This window comes from Sus scrofa, chromosome 1 (genome assembly GCF_054392235.1).
Source record: "Sus scrofa isolate SSC_HxYL_T2T_F1_AM1 chromosome 1, Sscrofa_HxYL_maternal_Yorkshire_Landrace_v2.0, whole genome shotgun sequence".
Taxonomy (NCBI): Eukaryota; Metazoa; Chordata; class Mammalia; order Artiodactyla; family Suidae; genus Sus; species Sus scrofa.
The window spans coordinates 171,575,983-171,594,143 of record NC_139383.1 but is presented as its reverse complement, the minus strand read 5'-3'; the positions used below and the strand labels follow the sequence as shown (position 1 = coordinate 171,594,143).

The 18,161-nt window shown below is 39.4% G+C and overlaps 2 protein-coding genes across 2 annotated transcripts in view; one reads left to right on the top strand and one right to left on the bottom strand.

The window, feature by feature from the left end:
• Window positions 1-1,849: 1,849 nt before the first annotated feature.
• The window catches only part of LOC110261667 (glutamate decarboxylase 1-like), a 161,398-nt gene continuing 145,086 nt past the window's right edge, over window positions 1,850-18,161 (top strand). Inside the window, exon 1 of the mRNA XM_084977346.1 lies at window positions 1,850-1,952. The gene's annotated coding sequence lies outside the window, so the exon portion shown is untranslated. The remainder of the gene's footprint in view (window positions 1,953-18,161) is intronic.
• Window positions 15,995-18,106, bottom strand: MC4R (melanocortin 4 receptor). Its single transcript, NM_214173.1, is given in 1 exon segment — window positions 15,995-18,106. A coding segment is annotated over 1 exon segment (999 nt). The 5' UTR covers window positions 17,574-18,106; the 3' UTR covers window positions 15,995-16,574.

The following is an 18,161-nucleotide window of genomic DNA, read 5'->3' as shown; positions in this document are numbered from 1 at the left end:
CCCCTAAATTTGTTGAGGTTAGCTTTGTTCCCCAATATGTGTTCCATTCTTGAGAATGTTCCATGTGCACTTGAGAAGAATGCGTATTCTGATTTTTTTGGATGTAGTGTCCTGAAGATGTCAATTAACTCTTAACTTTTCTATGGTTTCCTTTAGGATCTCTGTTGCTTTATTGATTTTCTGTCTAGAGGATCTGTCCTTTGATGTCAGTGGGGTGTTAAAGTCTCCTACTATGATTGTATTCCCATCAATATCTCCCTTTATGTCTGTTAATATTTGTAGTAGGTATCTAGGTGTTCCTATATTTGGGGCATATATGTTGATGATAGTAATAGCCTCTTCTTGAATGGATCCTTTTTACATTAAATAGTGTACTTCTTTGCCTTTCTTTCTCTTTTGTTTTAAAGTCTATTTTGTCTGATATGAGCGTTGCGACTCCTGCTTTTCTGTCATGTCTATTGGCGTGAAATATTTTTCCCCACCCTTTCACTTTCAATCTATATGTATCCTTTGTCCTAAGGTGAGTTTCTTGTAGGCAGCATATTGAAGGTTTTTGCCTTTTTATCCACTCAGCCACTCTGTGTCTTTTGATTGGGGCATTCAGTCCATTGACATTTAAGGTGATAATTGATAGATGATTATTTATTGCCATTTTTAAACCTCATTTTCCAGTTGATTCTATGATTCTGCATTCTTCCTTTCTTTTTTTGGTTGGATGGTCTCCAGTTATTTTCTGCTTGAGGGTTTTCCTTTTCATTTTTTTGTGAATGTAATGTTTGGTTTTGATTTGTGCTTGCCCTGTTTTTTAAGTATGTTAACCCTTTCCTATAATTGTGTGTTTTAGCCTGATAGTCCTGTAGTTTCAAACACTTCATTACCATACTAAAATTAAAAAAAAAGAAAATTAAAAAAGAATCTATTTATTTCCTCACTTCCCTTGCCCACATTTTATGATTTTGATGTCTCTTTTTTTCATTTTCATTTTATTTTGTTTTAAACGTTCATGATTAGCTCTGTGTGCTGGCTTATTTGAGAAACTGCTCTCTGATTGTGGTTTCCTCAATCCTAGTTCTTCCTCTCTCTCTCTCTCTCTCTCTCTCTCTCTCGATTTAGAGAAGCCCTTTCAATATTTCTTTTAGAATGGGTTTTGTATTGCTGTATTCTTTTAGCTTTTGTTTGTTGGAAAAAATTTTTATTTCCCCTTCTATTTTAAATGATATTCTTGCTAGACAGAGTCTTCTAGGTTGCATATTTTTTCCTTTCAGTGCTTTAAATATCTCTTGCCTTTCCCTCCTGGCCTGTAGAGTTTCTGTAGAGAAATCAGCCGATAGCCTTATGGGGGTTCCCGTATAAGTGACACTTCGCTTTTATCTTGCTGCATGTAGGATCCTCTCTTTATCATTAACTTTTGCCATTTTTATTATAATGTGTCTTAGTGTGGGTCTGTTTGGGTTCAACTTGTTTGGGGCCCTCTGTGCTTCCTGTATCTTGAAATCAGTATCTTTTAGATTTTGGGAAGTTTCCAATGATAATTTCTTCAAATATATTTTCAATCCCTTTATCTTTTTTACTCCTTCTGGAATTCCTATTATGCGTAGATTGGCCTGCTTTATATTATCCCGTAGGTCTCTTATATTGCTTTCATGATTTTTTCATTTGGTTTTCTGTCTGCTGTCTTGATTGGATGATTTCCATTATTCTATCTTCCACATCACTGATTTGTTCTTCTGCATTATTCATTCTGGTTTTTACTGCCCTTAGCTCAGTTTTTATCTCTGCAAATGAATGTTCTAGTTTTTCTTGGCTCCTCCTTATATTTTCTAGTTCCTTTCTGAGGGAGTCTGCATTACTGTTCATATCTTCTCTTAATTCCTTCAGTATTTTCACTATCTCCTTTTTGAACTCCAAGTCTGTCAGACTGCAGAGATCTGTTTCATTGTTGACTGCTTTCGGTGAGTTATCCTGTTGGTTTAACTGGGAATGGTTTCTGAGCTTCTTCATCTTGCTTGTTATTTTCTTTTTCATGGTGAAGGTGTACTCCCCATGGCTGGGCGGGGTTTGCTTGGGCACTGCTGTGGAGTGTTTCCCGAGGGCTGGCAGTGTTGGCCAGTCTTCTTTGAGGCAGCAGGGCATTTCCGGAGGGTGGGCAGGGCTAGCAGGGTCACTCTGAAGCAAAGGAGGACTTCCCCAGGGCTGACGGGACTGGCAGGTCTGCACTGTGATGGAGGCAGACTTTCCATGGCTGGGCAGAGCTTGCTTTGGCGTTTCTGGGCCATGGAGCTTTTTCTGGGGGCTGGCAGTGCTGGGCAGCTGCTCCAGGGGAGTGCAGCACCTCCCAAGTGTGGGGTCCATTAGCCGGGCTGCTGGGAGACAAAGGAGTGCTTCCCTAGTGCAGCCAGAACTGGCAGGACTGTCCTGTAACGGAGGCAGACTTCCTGTGGCCAGGCAGGTCTTGCCCCAGTGCTGCTGGGCTGTAGAGTTCTTCCAGGGGGTGGGTAGTGCTGGGCAGCTGCTCCGCAGGAGTGCAGAGTCTCCCAAGGGTGGGAGTGGCTAGCCGGGCCACTGGGAGACAAGGGAGCACTTCCCCAGGGCAGCCGGAACTGGCAGGACCACCCTGCAATGGAGGCAGACTTCCCCGTGGCTGGGCAGAGCTTGCTCTAGTATTTCTAGGCTATGGAGCTCTTCCAGGGGGCGGGAAGTGCCGGGCAGCACCGGGAAGCTGCTCGGCAGGAATGCAGTGCCTCCCGAGGCCTGGAGCGGCTAGCCAGGCTGCTGGGAGACAAAGGAGTGCTTCTCCAGGGCAGCTGGAACTGGCAGTACTGCCCTGTGGTGGAGGTAGACTTCCTGTGGCCAGGCAGAGCTTGCTCTGGCATTTCTGGCTGCAGAGGTCTTCCAGGGGACAGGTGGTGCTGGGCCCTGCTCCCCAGGAGTGTAGCCCCTCCAGCGGGCAGGCAGGCCAGGGCAGGGAAAGCCCCTGGGGTGGTTGGCTTCCCAGGAGTGGTGAAGCCAGCCCTCCAGGATGGCAGGCGGCCTCAGGTCAGGCCTGCGCAGCATAGGGGAGGGGGGATGCACTGGGTAGCACTGCTCTCTGCTAGCTGGTGGCAAGTGCGCTAGCTGGGGTGCAAGGAGTATTCTAGGGCAGCCTGCCCCTCCTCCTCTCCCCTCCCCAACACTGGCACCTTGTCTCTCTTGTGGGTCCAGCTCTTTTCCCAGGTTCCCTCTGTTGTGGCTTTCCACTCCCCAGCCCTTAGCGTATTGCTCCCTCCACCCACAACGCACTGCTTCCTAATTCCTTAGGCTGTTTCCACACCACCAACCTGACCTCCGGCTTCCTAGTCCCCTAGGCTGTCTCCATACTGCCAACCCTAGCCCACTCCTGGGGACTAACATCTGGAGCCAAGGTCTCGGTGCCCAGCCCCCACCTGAGTGTCTCAGGTTTTGATGACTGTGCCAGTAGTTCAGATGATCTGTTTGGCTCTCACTCTGCTTTTCAGATCTCAGACCTACTGCTGCACTCTTCTCGGTGTCTGGAGATCCCTCCGATAGGTTGATCTTTCCATCGAGTAGGTGACTTTCCAGGGTGTGGGTTCCCTTTCTCCTTCAGAGTTCCCTTTTGGGAGCACCAGTCCCATCCCAATTCCCCTTCTCTCACTCTCCTCTTTTCTCTTCTTTTACCCAGTTATGTCATGAGATTCTTGCCATTATTGGAGGTTTAAGTTCTTCTGCCAGGGTTTAGTTTCTGTTCTGTGTGAGTCGTGTAACATGTAGATGTGTTTTTTTTGCTGTGTTTGTGGGAGAGAGCGAGTGCATCCCCCTACTCTTCTGCCATCTTGCATCCCTCCTGGATTCACTCTTGAGAGGTCCTGTGTATGCAGGAGGTATTACAGCAAATGTGCAAACATTCCTTAGGTGTCACCCAAGTTGCCATTCCCCCATTCATACTAAAAGAATCCTAGAATTTGAGGGGAAATTCATCCACCCCTCATGGATTGGCACTGTTTGGTGGAAGCCAATTGACATGTCCCATGAGCCTGGCTGCAGTGAGTCCTTCAGACTCACTAGAGAAGGGTGAATCCCTGTACCTTTTCTTTCTCCTACTATGTGTCGTGAGAAATAAGGCTCTGAAACAGCGGCAGCCATTTTTCTGATTCTGAATATAGACTTTGGAGCCACCTGAAGGCCACTGTGTGAGGCTGTGGATGGAGCCTCTGTTATAGGAAGCAAATGAGAGAAATAGAAATTAAGTCCTGAATATATTACTTGAGCCTCTGCAAAAAGGCTCACCAGAAACCATCCCTGTTAATGAAATGTTAAAATATGTGAGCAGTAAATTGTCTTCATTACTTAAAACATTTTAAGGTTGTAATACCCATTGTATTATAGACATAAATGATAACAGTTGTTACAGTATGTAAACTATGCATCTAACTCTGTATTGCTAAATTTGTGCCTTATCATTGAATAAATTAGATGAAAAATCATAAGAGCAAAATTTCCCAGGGAATATTATGGGTACCTACCTGTATTGGCAAGAAAGAGATCGCTAGAAAAGACCAAGTTAGGCAATAGCTGAACTTGATAAGAGAAGAATGTTTTGGGAAAAAGTGATGTGAAAAGATGAAGACACCCAAGGGCAGGGCATGCCTGACAACAGTAGCAAAAAGCACCTCCTGGCAGGAAAGACATCAGCCAGCCTTTTCACCCATAGTCCTTTGTAAGTTGAGAATCTTTACATCTTCAGGATGCTAAATTTGCCTGTTTACCATTTTCAAACATTAAAGCAATGAAGCTTTCCAAATATGAATTGGTACCAATTTATTGAGGTGTTCTGGATGAAGATTTTCTCTTGATATTGAATGAAGACAAGATTGTACAGAATTCCAACAGATCATAAAATAATCTAGGTCCTTCCTGGCAAAGGTTTTTCTAATATCGTTTCAAAACATGATGTGATTTACTTTCAGAAAGAGCTACTAAAAGGAAGGATTGGGATATTGAGAGAATCACCTCATGGGGCAGAGCGTCTTCTGCTGCTGCCATGAAAATATCTTTTTCCCCTTTTCATGATGTACTAGAAACTGTGAGTACAGAACACTTTTTAAAAAATAAGGTTCACTGGCATTTGCTATTCCTTCCTGGATGATAAATAGTTTACCTGAAACAATGGGAAAGGAATATTTGTTGTTGGCAAATACCCTGGAGTTTCTAAATAAATAGCCCTTATTTAGAGGGGGACATTTCCACTCTGTATGTTTCAGTGAAAACAAAGAAACAGACAAATAAAATGAATTGAAGAACATGTCACAGTGAGTTGACCATCTTCCAAAAAAGAGGAAAAAAATGAGTTAAAACCTGGTACAATAGTTGCCAGGAATAGCAGGCTACAGACAATTCTGTAGGTGAACAGACCCTCCCACTGACCTACCCTCAGTATCTGACGGGCCAGTGCCAACTGTGAATCCCAGAAAGATTTAGTAATTAGAAGATGTGACCTTTAGGTCAGAGTCAGTGCTGGTCATTGGCACCACACTTGAAACAAATGAAAAGCAACTCTCTTAGGCTACATTCAGTCTTTTGCTGCTCTCAAGTTTCTATCCCCTTGTGATTAGAATAATCACATTAAGAGCTGAATTCCCCATTTCCTCTATCCTTAGCTTAAACTAATGCAGATATCCTTGATTCATAAGTTCCCTGAAATTTTCATTAAACTTCCCCACTATGGTGCTTCCTGCAAAGTGGTGTGTGCCATTCTATTAGTTTTCTGACCACACATTGATATTTATTTGTGACTTGTTTTGAAAAGTGATAGACCGCTGTGAAGAGTCTATATTGAAGTTTTTTCTGACTAATTGATCATTCTTTTCCTTAATGAATCACTTTTTCTAATATTGAAGCTGAAGCTGCCTGGTTTATAAATCCCCAGTTGGCACTGTTTCCTAGATTTGCAATACCAGTGGGCAACCTCTGCTAACTAGACTTCTTAGAAACTTCCTCTTGGCAACCTATTTACTTCTACTTTGAAGATAATAATAAAGCATTTCAGAGTATCCGCAATTAGAAGGATAAGTGTAATGGTTAGCATCCCCATTTCAGGAAATTGTGGACTTAAATGAAATAAACTCATCTTAACTTGTCCATTTTCCACACCTCTGGACACCAATTTGTGTGCGCGCGCGCGTGTGTATGTGTGTGTGTGTACTCAGTTTTGTCCTTTGGAATTCTCTTTATTCTTTCTTATTTTACTTTAAAGATGAGGACCTCTTTAATGTTCAGTAGTTAACTTTATTTCAGTCTCTCTGAATCTGGTCATCTTTCTTTTAATTAAAATAATTACATAAAGGCGAGACTCTGCTTTCAATATTTACTATGAAATATGTAGCAAAACATCTAAATAAAAAATGTAAGAATATAATGCAGGACCAATTACCAGAGTGTCAAAATGATAAATCAAGCAAAAATAAGCTTCCTTAAGATACCCCTCAAGCATTGCCTATGCTAATAGAGGAAGAGAAGGGAAGGTGATCAGGCCATCAGTGCTTGTTGGGTATGGTATGGGTTGTTGACCTTTCTGTTCTCACTTTGGGGAAGAATTTTAAGCCAGGATCTTTTCTAAGTACAACTCTTTGTCACACTTGACCCCATTTGTGTGTGTGTGCTGACCTACCCCTTGCTTTGTCTCATGTATTCCCTGCAATCACATTGGCTGTCACTGGTACCCAAGAGGGTTGGTCCTCCTCTCTCTGCTGCAGGAAGTACATAGCAATAGGCAGTTTCAGCACACTTCTGCCAGGTGCTAAAGTGTACTATCCCAGCAACTGAGGTCCAGCTCTCTGGTTTGATATGTAGGCAGGACATCCTGAGTTAGAAAGGTGTTCATTCTAGCCAGGAATGATAGAAAGACTCTTCTGAAGAGACATTTTTGCTCTGGACAGAAAAGGGTGAGTATACCCAGACCCCACTAAAGTCACTGACCCCAGGTAGGTACTGAGCTGATCACTTTCCCTCTGGTGTAAGGGAGCTGTTGGTATTTCAAATTTATCTCCTGGTGATTGGGAAGGTACAGTTCCAAAGTAGAGTTCTTCACTGAGCTACTTCTAGGTGTAACTAGGAAGAAAATAACTCAGCAGAAAAGGCAACCATTTATGGGAAATTATAGGAAAATGATTTTGCTGTACCAGTGAGAGTTTTCAGTAAATATTCAGTATTTTCAGCCTCTTAGTCTGTATTGGTTCTTTGCCTCTGCATAAGATCTTCCCTGAAGCGAATCTATTTTGAAGAAATTATCCCTTGATAATATAGTCCCTATTCTATTCAGTACAGCTTGTTGATAAAAGAGTCTGTACTCTGTTTCTACATCCCTCATCTCCAATTCTGCTCCTGTGTCTCCATACAAGATCCAAAACATCTGGTATCTGCTTGAATATTTTACTGAAAATTGGCTCTTCCACTCCTGTTTTCTATTTTTCAATCATTTCATCAAAACCCCAATCATCTTTGCAAATATATTCTCAAATGAAATATACTACATTTCTAGTTGTAATATTTTCTGAACATGTTTTCAGTTCTTTCTTTACTGAAATGATTGACAACTCATTCCTTAAAACTAAGTCTTCCCTTGGCTTTAGTCACGTCATCCTTTCTAGTTTTTCTTTGACCTCTGTGATTGTGACTTCATGGCTTCTTTGTTCACTAAACGCTTAAATACTGCTATTAACAGAGCACCCAGTCTTAGCTTTTTTTCCTGCTATTTTTAGTGTGTTCCTTCATTCTTTCATCAAAAATCAATTGAGCTCTTCTTACAGACAAGCTCCATTCTAGGTGCTAAAGGGAAGGCTTTATATATATTTTATACATTTTAAAATACTTTTTAATGAGAAGACCAATAATATATAATATATCCTGATGGATCCAAAATGGACAGTAAGACAAAGAGAAGTTAGTGGTGATTCCAGAGACTTTTGTCTGATCAACTGGAAGGATCCAGTTGCTGTCATCTGATGTGGGCAAAGCAGTGAAAGGAGAAGTTTGGGATGGAAAAACTAGAGGTTCAAAATAGCCTTGCAAGTTTAGGATCTTGTTCGTGTCCCCATAAAATTAATTTGGTAGAGTCTGAACGTGGTGGTATCAGGAGATGAGATCTTTGGAAGGGAGCGAAACTGGAGCTCGCATGTTGGAATTAGTGTCCTTATAAGGAGAGGAAGAGGGCTAGTTCTTTCTCTCTCTTCCAAGTGATGATACAGCTAGAAAGCAGCCATTTGCAACTAAGAAGAATGTTCTCAACAGGAACTGAATTGGCTGGCACCTTTATCTTCAACTTCCCAGCTCCAGAACTGTGAGAAGCAAATGTTTGTTGTTTTAACCTATGGTAATTATTATAGGAGGCTGAACTAAGACAATTTATTTTAGAAAGCCAACTATAGATGTTCAGAAAATAGTTAAAGTGATATAAACTGAAGATATACATTTTGGAATCTTTAATGACAGTATTCAACTAGCTTTGAGGCTAGTTGAGAATGACTAAAGAGAAGAAAACAGTTAAAAACAAAAACAAAAACAAAAAAAACCTCCTATGGAGGATTCTGGTGTTAACGGCTCTGGGAGGAAAAGGAGGAATCTGCGAAGGAGACTGAGAAGACACTTTTGAGGTAAGAGGAAAACCAAGGGTTCTGGTATCCTGTGAGCCAAATATTGCAAGGAAGAGGAAGTGACCTACAAGTTAAAATTTTTGTTGGTCTAAATAAAATAAGAATAAAACTAATCATTGGACTTAGTCCTTGGAAACATCTTGATCATTTTAGCAAGAGCAGTTTTAGCGATGAGGATGAAGGCTCCATGGGAATGAGGTTAGGAGACAAAGGCAGCAGGAATTGCAGACTGCAGGACATATTGAGGGATCACTCATATTTTTATCTTTCACTATCTCTACACAAGTTCATGACTGTCAAATTTATATGTATATCTTTCAATGAAATATTAGCCATAAAAAGAATGAAACAATGCCATTTGTATGATCTGGAGATTATCATACTGTGTGAAGTAAGTCAGACAGAGAAAAACATATATCATATGATATTGCTTGTATGTGGAATCTAAAAAAAATGATACAAATGTACTTTATATACAAAACAGAAATAGATCCAGAGACGTAGAAAACAACTTTATGGTTACCAAAAGGGAAAGGGTGGGGAAGGATAAATTAGGAGTTTGCCATTAATATATACACATTACTGTATATAAAATAAACAAGGACCTACTATACAGCACAGGGAAATATATTCAATATCTTGTAATAACCTATAATTGAAAAGAATCTAAAAATGAATATAGATATATATTTATATATAAATAAATCACTTTGCTGTAACCTGAAACTAATATATTATAAATCAACTATATTTCAATTAGACTTCCCTGAGCCTAGTTTTTATGCAGGTTTCTCAAAAAAAAAAAAAAAAAAAAAAAAAAGCCCACCAAACCCAAATCAGTGATGTCCTTTTCTTCTTATTTTGCCCAATACGAATTATAAATCCACAGAAGTCAACTTTCTCTCCATCCCACTCCATTGTACATACAGGAAGGCCCAGCCATTTGTGTCAGGCTTCACACATCTCATCTTTTTTCAAAATCTCACTTATTTCATTTGTTCTTGGCATGAAAGCACAATGTGACTGAACTTTTCTGTTCCCAAGAGAATGATGAAATGATGAAAATATAAAGAGAGTAAAAAAAAGTCAGATTTGTATCAATGAATGCTTTTGTTTCAGCCACATTGAGTTTTAGCTGAAAATAAGACATCTATATGGAAAAGAGATGTGACAGCTTAAAGAGGAAGATTAGAGATAGGGCAGAGGTGAAAATGTATAGATTTTCTTTCCAATATTGACAGTGAAGTAGCCGACAGCTATGTAGCTAATAGGTACAAATTATAACAGAGCACAATTTTCAACATTTCACAAATCATCCTTAGTAAACAAAATCACAATAAGAATTACTCTCAAGTCTTCTTTCTTTCTTCATGAAAGAACTCAGTAAGAATATGGATATTACATGTTCTTTTAAGTGAAATCTCCAAGATATTATGAGATTTATAGAAAAATCCACATGTTGTTTTTAATGAGGCCATTTTGCAATTTTAGTATTACAAATAAAATACATTTAAATTGAGAAGTTGAACTTTTCACAGAGAAAATTTTAACGTGTTTTTTTCTGCTCAAGCGGAATTATAAACAAATTTATTGTTATATTTTTACTTTTAAATTATATTCAGTGATGGTTTGAATTTAAAAGTGAAATTTCTCACACTGTTTCAAATGCTAGGTTTGAAATCAGACTTCGATAGTGTCATTTGCAGCTGAGTCTCATACAAAACATCATTGAATGGTTCACTGATTGAACTACTGAAATTTTCCACTTGGCTCTGTATTTGAGGGGCTTCCAGATGTCTTTAGGCAGTGAAAACACTATTAATAATTGTAAACTATGATTACTAATTTCATTAACCCAGGGCCCAATTCAGCCATGACTATCATAGATCAAAACTTTTATCTTTCCCTCCAAAGTGGAGCATTAAATTGTGCTAGGAATCCTGTGATTTTATTCTGTGCAAATATAGTTTTGCATTTCCTTCTCAGTAAGCACATTGCAAAATAAATGCATTATATTCATTTAAGATTCATGTAATACTGCATATATAAAAAAGTATTTATTTCTAAATTGTGAAGCATAATATTAAATTATGCATAAAACCCATTATTCAATAGAAGAGCTAGAACATTACTGAAGCCATCGAAACACTCTGTGTCTACCTACCCAATTCCACCTACTACCTCCCTTGAATTATTTTGGAGTGTTCAAAATTTCTTGGCGTTCCCCTTGTGACTCAGCAAGCTAAGGACCAGACATTGTCTTTGTGAGCATGCGGGCCTCCCTCAGTAGGTTAAGGATTAGGCATTGCCACAAGCTGCAGTGTTGTTTGCAGATGCAACTTGGATCTGGTGTTGCTGTGGCATAGACTGCAGCTGCAGCTCCAATTAGACCCCTAGCCTGGGAACTTCTGTATGCCACAGGTACAGCTGTAAAAAGAAAAAATTCTTTACACTTAAAATAATAAACATAGTAGTAAAAACAGATTGAAATGGATTCCTGTCTCTCCATGCTAGGGAAGTGAGGGTAGCCAAGAGAGTATCACCATGTAACTTCTTCTAGGGTCTATGCTCCGATAACCTTTTGAGCACAATTTGACAGATCATTAAAGTCATAGATATCTATAGTGACAAGCATTATATATAGGACTAGATCCTTTCAATCTACTAGGAATTTTATATTATCTAAACTTTATCATTCAATATATGATTAGATTGTGAATATCTTTATTTCAAAGATTAGATTATAGGTGCTTGGGAAATTTGCCCAAAGTTCTAGAGCTGGTAAATCTGAGATTTTTTTTTCTTTTTTCTTTTGCTTTTTAGAGCTGCACATGTGGCATATGAAAGTTCCCAGGCTAGGGTTGAATTGGAGCTGCAGCCACTGGAGTATACCACAGCCACAGAAATGGCAGGATCCAAGCTGCATCAGTGACCTACACCACAGCTCATGCTGGATCCTTAACCCACTCAGTGAGGCCAGGGATGGAACCCACATCCTCATGGATACTAGTTGGGTTTGTTACTGCTGAGCCCCAATGCAAACTCCCCGAAATTTGAACTCAATATTCCCCTGGTCCAAACTCCAAACCCTTTAATCAAGCACATAGGGCTTTGATCAATACATGATGAACTAATAGGTGAGCATCAAGATGTGACTATAAATCATTTATGGTTCTTTTTCAAGGGCTTACCTTTTTTTTTTTTTTTCTGTGCCCATGGCATGTGGAAGTTCCCAGGATGTAGACTGAACCAAGTCCACAGCAGTGACCCAAACAGTGATAATGATAGAAACTTAATCAGCTGTGCCATGAAAGAACTCCTCAAGAATTTACCTTTAATATCAGCAACATCAACTTAAATAACATTATTGTTGTACCACCACAAATTGATGGCATAAAGTTTAATGAGTATCAATCTTTGAAGAAGTGAGTGGATTTTTTATGTTTGCATGTTATCTAAGTAGGCTTTTCCAGTATTGAATGTGGCATTGAAAATTTTAAAACAATTAGCACAATTGGTGATAAAAAGTTACCCTCTTAGAATAAAGGTATCCTGGAGTTCCCATCGTGGCGCAGTGGAAATGAATCCAACTAGGAATCATGAGATTGCAGGTTCGATCCCTGGCCTCTCTCAGTGAGTTAAGGATCTGGCGTTGCCTCGAGATGTGGTGTAGGTCGCAGACGCATCTTGGATTCCGTGTTGCTATGGCTGTGGCATAGCTGGCAGCCATAGCTCCAATTGGACCCCTAGCTTGAGAACCTCCATATGCCATGGCGTGTAGTCCTAAAAGAAAAAAATATATAATACAGGTATGCCTGTGGATCTACTCTGTTTAAATATATCCATTTATACAAAAACTTCTGTCAAAGTCAAGGAAACTATTAAATGTAGTTTAAGAAACAATACACAACTAAACCCTATATATATTTATTAATAATGTTGAGTAACAGCAAAATTAGTCTTCATTCATGCATGGTTTTATTCATTTAATTTTATTCTTATAAATACCAATAGTTATTATTGAGCACCTATGTGGATTGGGCACTGTTTTGTTGAACTTTCATCTTTGATATTATCATCGTCTTTTGTCCCTTGAAGATTAACATCAGGCAGAGATTGTCATGCATATTTAACAATAAGAAAACTAACTTCAACAAAATCTCACAGATAAAATTGGTGTACCCATAACTCAGTCATAGGTCTATATGACTGAGAAAACCATGCTTGTTTATGGAAGAAGGCTAATAAAATTTGGTACAGGGAAACCTTAATGGGAGTCAAGAACTGGGGTTTCAGGTTTTGATGCTGCCACTGATTTCACACGTGACATTAGACAGTATCTCTGAGTGTTGGATGAGATGATACCTAAGATCTGCTCTTGTTTGAAACTAACTCTTGCTCCACAAATCATTGGTAATTTGGCAATTACATTTCCATCAGCCATCTTCTATTGTAATGCTTGTGTGTGCTTTTTAAAAAATGAAAAAAAAAGAAACCTTAAACATGTTCATTGCAGTAAATTTATATAATAGAAACACACTCAATAGGGAAAGTAGACATGCCCCTTAATATTATTACCCAGAAATGATGACTACTGATTTTTTGTGAATTATTCAAAGTGAAATGTAGGAGAAATATAAGTAGGTTAGGGGTACTTTCTTTAGATAGTTGGTAACATATTAAATATTCTTGTTTTTATATTCCTTATAATATAAGCCAGAAGTTGATACTTATTTACATGTTATCAAGTAATTATTTAGAAGTGTTTTAGTAATTTCAAAATATTTAGTTTGGGCAATAGAAACTTTTTTTTCTTTTTAGGGCCACACATGTGGCAAATGGAAGTTCCCAGACTAGGAGGTGAATCAGAGCTGCAGCTGCTGGCCTACACCACAGTTCACAGCAATGCTGGATCCTTAACTCACTGAGTGAGGCCAGGAATTGAACCTCTATCCTCATGGATAGTAGTCAGGTTTGTTAACCACTAAGCCACAGTAGGAACTCCCAACAGAGATTTTTTTGAAGCAGGTGGAGACTCTCTGGAGTTTGGGACTTATAGAGTCTAAGTGTCATGCTAGCTGCTGAGTGGGCAGAAATGCAAAATGCAAACCTTGTTCATATGAGTTATGGTGATTGCTGTACAACTAAGTCAACAGTAAGTCTTGAAAATCACTCATTTCACCAGTGAAAAGCCATTTCTGATATACTTTAATTGGACTTTCTGGTGAAAATTTCAATAAAGTTATCTGATGCTTCTTACCAGATACTTTTGAAATACATAGACCAGACCAGCATAATGTATATGCTAACTAACCAATATTAAAGAATAGACACATGTGTCGCAGTACTTATACTGAAGTTTTTAAAAGCTGCCCTGCTCCTTGATATAAATTAAAAACTTATGTCCACACACAAATGTTTATTCATAATTTTTTATTCATAATTGCCAAACTTTGGAAGCAACCAGGATATTCTCCAGTAGCTACATAGATAAATACACTGTTACATCCATACAATGAAATATTATTCAGGACTAAAAAGAAATGAGCTACCAAGCCATAAAAAATGTGAAGGAAACTTACACGCATATTACCAGGTGAAAGAGGCCAATCTGAGAAGGTTATATACTATATGATTCCAAGTATAGGACATTCTGGAAAAGGCAAAACTATGGAGGCAATAAAAGGTTACTAGTTGCCAGGGGTTAGGAAAGAAAGAGGGATGAATAAGTGGAGCAGAGAGGATTTTTAAAGCAGTGAAACCCTTCTGTATGGTGCTGTAATACATGACATTCTACGTTTGCTAAAATGCATAGAATGTGCAACAACCTAGGCATGAAGTCTAATGTAGACTGTGTACTTTGGGTGATGATGATGGCAGAATCTTGGTTTTACCAGAGAAAGAGGAAGTAACATAATAGAAGATTGTTTGGAGAACAGGAAAAAATGCGTAAGATATGGTTTTAGCCCTTAAAGAAACTGAAGCCTTATACTGTGCCCTGGGCAGATAGGGGAGGGTGGCAGGGAACTCAGGTTCATGACTAACACTCATCCCATCTCTGTGAACTGCTCTTGGAGGAGTTGTGAAAGTCAAGGTGAGGGAGGCTGATTTCCTTTCTGTGGGAGAACTGGGCTGGTTCTAAGCAGCATCTGAAATGACCCTGGATGGAGAAATAGAATGGACTGGAAAGGGTGACCCCACGGAAAATGCTCATCTTCTCTTCTGTATCCCCAGTCGCCGGGATTCCTCAAGTTACTACATAAAAGAATGGAAAGGAATAGTAACAAAGACAAAAACACTTTTTACGTCCTGCTACAACTTTGGGTTCTGTTATTTTAGTCTTTATTTAAATCCTCACACTTAGTGTAAAATAGAGGAATTGCGGTAATCAAGCTTCAGTACGACCTTTCTTGTGTAAACTTTAACTTCACCATTACATTTTCAAGTAATCTTCCCACATAAATGCTGAAAGTGTTACTCTCGACTGGCTGTCAATATATGTAAAGCATTTAGATTTGAATTAAGAAATACCTTTGCACTTTATCTCAGACCATGAGGATTTGAGGACACTATAAATTAAATCAAAGGATGGTTTACTGGTAATCCTCAGCCTAATATATTTTCTCTCTTAAAGTACATGCAAGTTGAAAAGTACAGGTTGTATTGCTCAGTAGCCAATTTGGAGCAAAACAAATGTTTACTCACTAAAGTATGCTTGTGGAAGGCTAATTTGTGTCATGTCGTCCTCTGGGGTTTGGGCAATACCTTTCTTCCTGCTTGTCATGTACCAGCATCAGAAGTTCCCTTATTTTACATATCTTACAAATATTGCCTGAAAATACCTGTGCGATAGATTTAATTTTAAAAGCTAAAATCCTTGATAATGAGTATTTCAACTTCTGTTCAGAAAATAAGCAATAAGACTATAGCAAGTCACTTCCATGTGAAAAGTGAAAGAATTCAATACTGATTTTGTAGGTTGTTTTTAGAAAGTAGGAGCCAGTGAATATATGTATAACTGATTGACTTTGTTATATGTCTGAAATTAATACAACTTTGTAAGTCAAATATATTCCAATAAAATTTTAAAAAATAAAGAGAAAGACTCCAGTGTAGCACCACCTTTTCTGGACATTTTAGCAGACTCTGGGTCCCTGGTTAAAGGGGCAGAAAGACCTTTGTTTTTATTAGGGGGTGGTTAGAATAGTTTGATATGAGTTTAGCTTGCCATGCTCTTAGGTTTCCCAGAACACTTCAGTACCCATAGCTGCTATTTTTCTCTCCCAAACAGTTGCCTGTGTGGAATATCAGACAGTTTGCTTGGGCAAACTAATATCTCTGTCTTTGAGAAACATAGTTTTCAAACTCAAAATATCCCCCCACTTTTTTTTAGTAACTGTTTTTCTCCCAGTAGAAGCTTCATTTCTCCTTCTGCACAGGGAGAATGAGCATGTTTTATTAAATTAGTTGAAATTTCAGCTTATTTTTTAATGATTAAACACTTGTTTCAGTATTTCTCCCCTCAATGCTAGAATCAAACCTCTACACTTCAGCGTTGTATAGTGTAATATTAGCAACCATTTATTAGGATATATTTAATGAAACTGTGATTTCCATTTTACTAAAACAAGCAATGTGTCAAATCCTTTCGAATGACAAGATACATTAATTAACTTTTCATAAGGACTTTTTTCTTTTTTATAAATCCATTGTGCCTATAACCTGTAGTATAGATAAACATTTTACAGCCAAAAGGTAGCAAGACCTTAAAAATACACAGAGACTGAGCAGAATCACGAACTTAAATTTATACAATAGAATGTCTCAACTGATGCCTTACAAGAAAATGCTGTTGTTGAAGCATATTGTCCAGACTGTGTAAGGAGAAAGTCTCTTATGCTTGCATTTATAAGTCTCCTCTGTCCCCATTTAATATCTGCTAGACAAATCACAGAGGCCACCCAGGGGATAGCAACAGATGATCTCTTTGAAGGTTTTCCTCAGTTCTTGGCTCCGGAGTGCATAAATCAGGGGATCGATGATGGAATTACACATGATCAGGATGAGATACAAATTAAAGTGAGACATGAAGCACACACAGTATGGATTCTGGGGGCAGGAGATATAGAATATTAAGTGGAGGAAGAAGGGGGCCCAGCAGACCACAAAGACCCCAATCAAGATGGTCAGGGTAATTGCCCCCTTCATGTTGGCACCTTGGCGGATGGTGCCAGTGCCTGGGAGGACGGCGATCCTCTTAATGTGGAGTCTGGCCATGAGGAACATGTGGACATAGAGAGAAGCCATGAGAGCCAGCATGGTGAAGAACACGGTTATGAGGCAGATAATAACAGCACTGCTATCTGAGTAAATGATGAACAAAACACCCGACACCGTGCAGACTGCCCAGATACAACTGATGATGATTCCAACCCGCTTAACTGTCATAATGTTATGGTACTGGAGAGCATAAAAGATAGTAAAATACCTGTCCACTGCAATCGAAAGCAGGCTGCAAATTGAGGCGAGTAAGGAGCTACAGATCACTGAGTCAATGACATTATCAATATTCACTGTGAAACTCTGTGCGTCCGTGTCCGTGCTGTTTAATAGGGTGATGACAATGGTTTCTGACCCATTGGAAACGCTCACCAGCATATCAGCCACAGCCAGGCTACAGATGAAAAAGTACATGGGTGAATGCAGATTCTTGTTCTTGGCTATGGCCACAATCACCAGAATGTTCTCCAACAGGCTTATGACACCCAGAGTCACAAACACCTCAGGAGAGACAAAAAGTTGCTCGTAGCATCCTCCTTCAGAGTAGCCTTTTCCAAGGGGCTCACTGGCATTGCTGTGCAGTCCGTAGGTGCTGCGGTTCCAGAAGTGGAGAGAAGTATGCATTCCATGGTGATGGGTTGAGTTCATCCTGCGCCAGGTGGGTTGAGATCCCCTCTGACCTGATTTAAGCTCCTGGGTCAGGTAGCCTCAGCGATTTTCTCCAAGTCTTTATCTGTCTGAAAGTTATGAGGCTGAAATTGGAATGCCTGTTGTGAATAAATATCACATGCTCCGAAGCTTGAAATGGAGTTTTTAGTCTCTTTCAGGTAGGGCTCTGATTAGCATCACTTTGAAATCTTAGGCTTCAAGACGCTCATTCTCTGTCGAGTCTGCTGTTTGATATTTTGTTCTCACTTCCACTTTAACTTTAGTCTTAATGCATTCAGGTCTTTTCAAAATAATTTTCCTAGCGGCTGCTGTGCTATTGGGAGAAGAATGAATCTGTGTGCGCATGCTCAGATCAGCTGCCTCGCAGAGAGAATCAGTTCCCAACCTGAAGCTTTGCTGTGAGTGTTAGTTGCCTCTGTGATTTTTATGGTGTGTGAAGGGGAAAAAAAAATGTGCACAGTGGCTCCTCCTCTGCTTCTTTCTGACCAATCCAAGTCCTGGGGAGTCTGTGAGACACCGATTATGTTCCAGAGATACAAACTGCTGGGCAGCGCTGATTCAGATGCA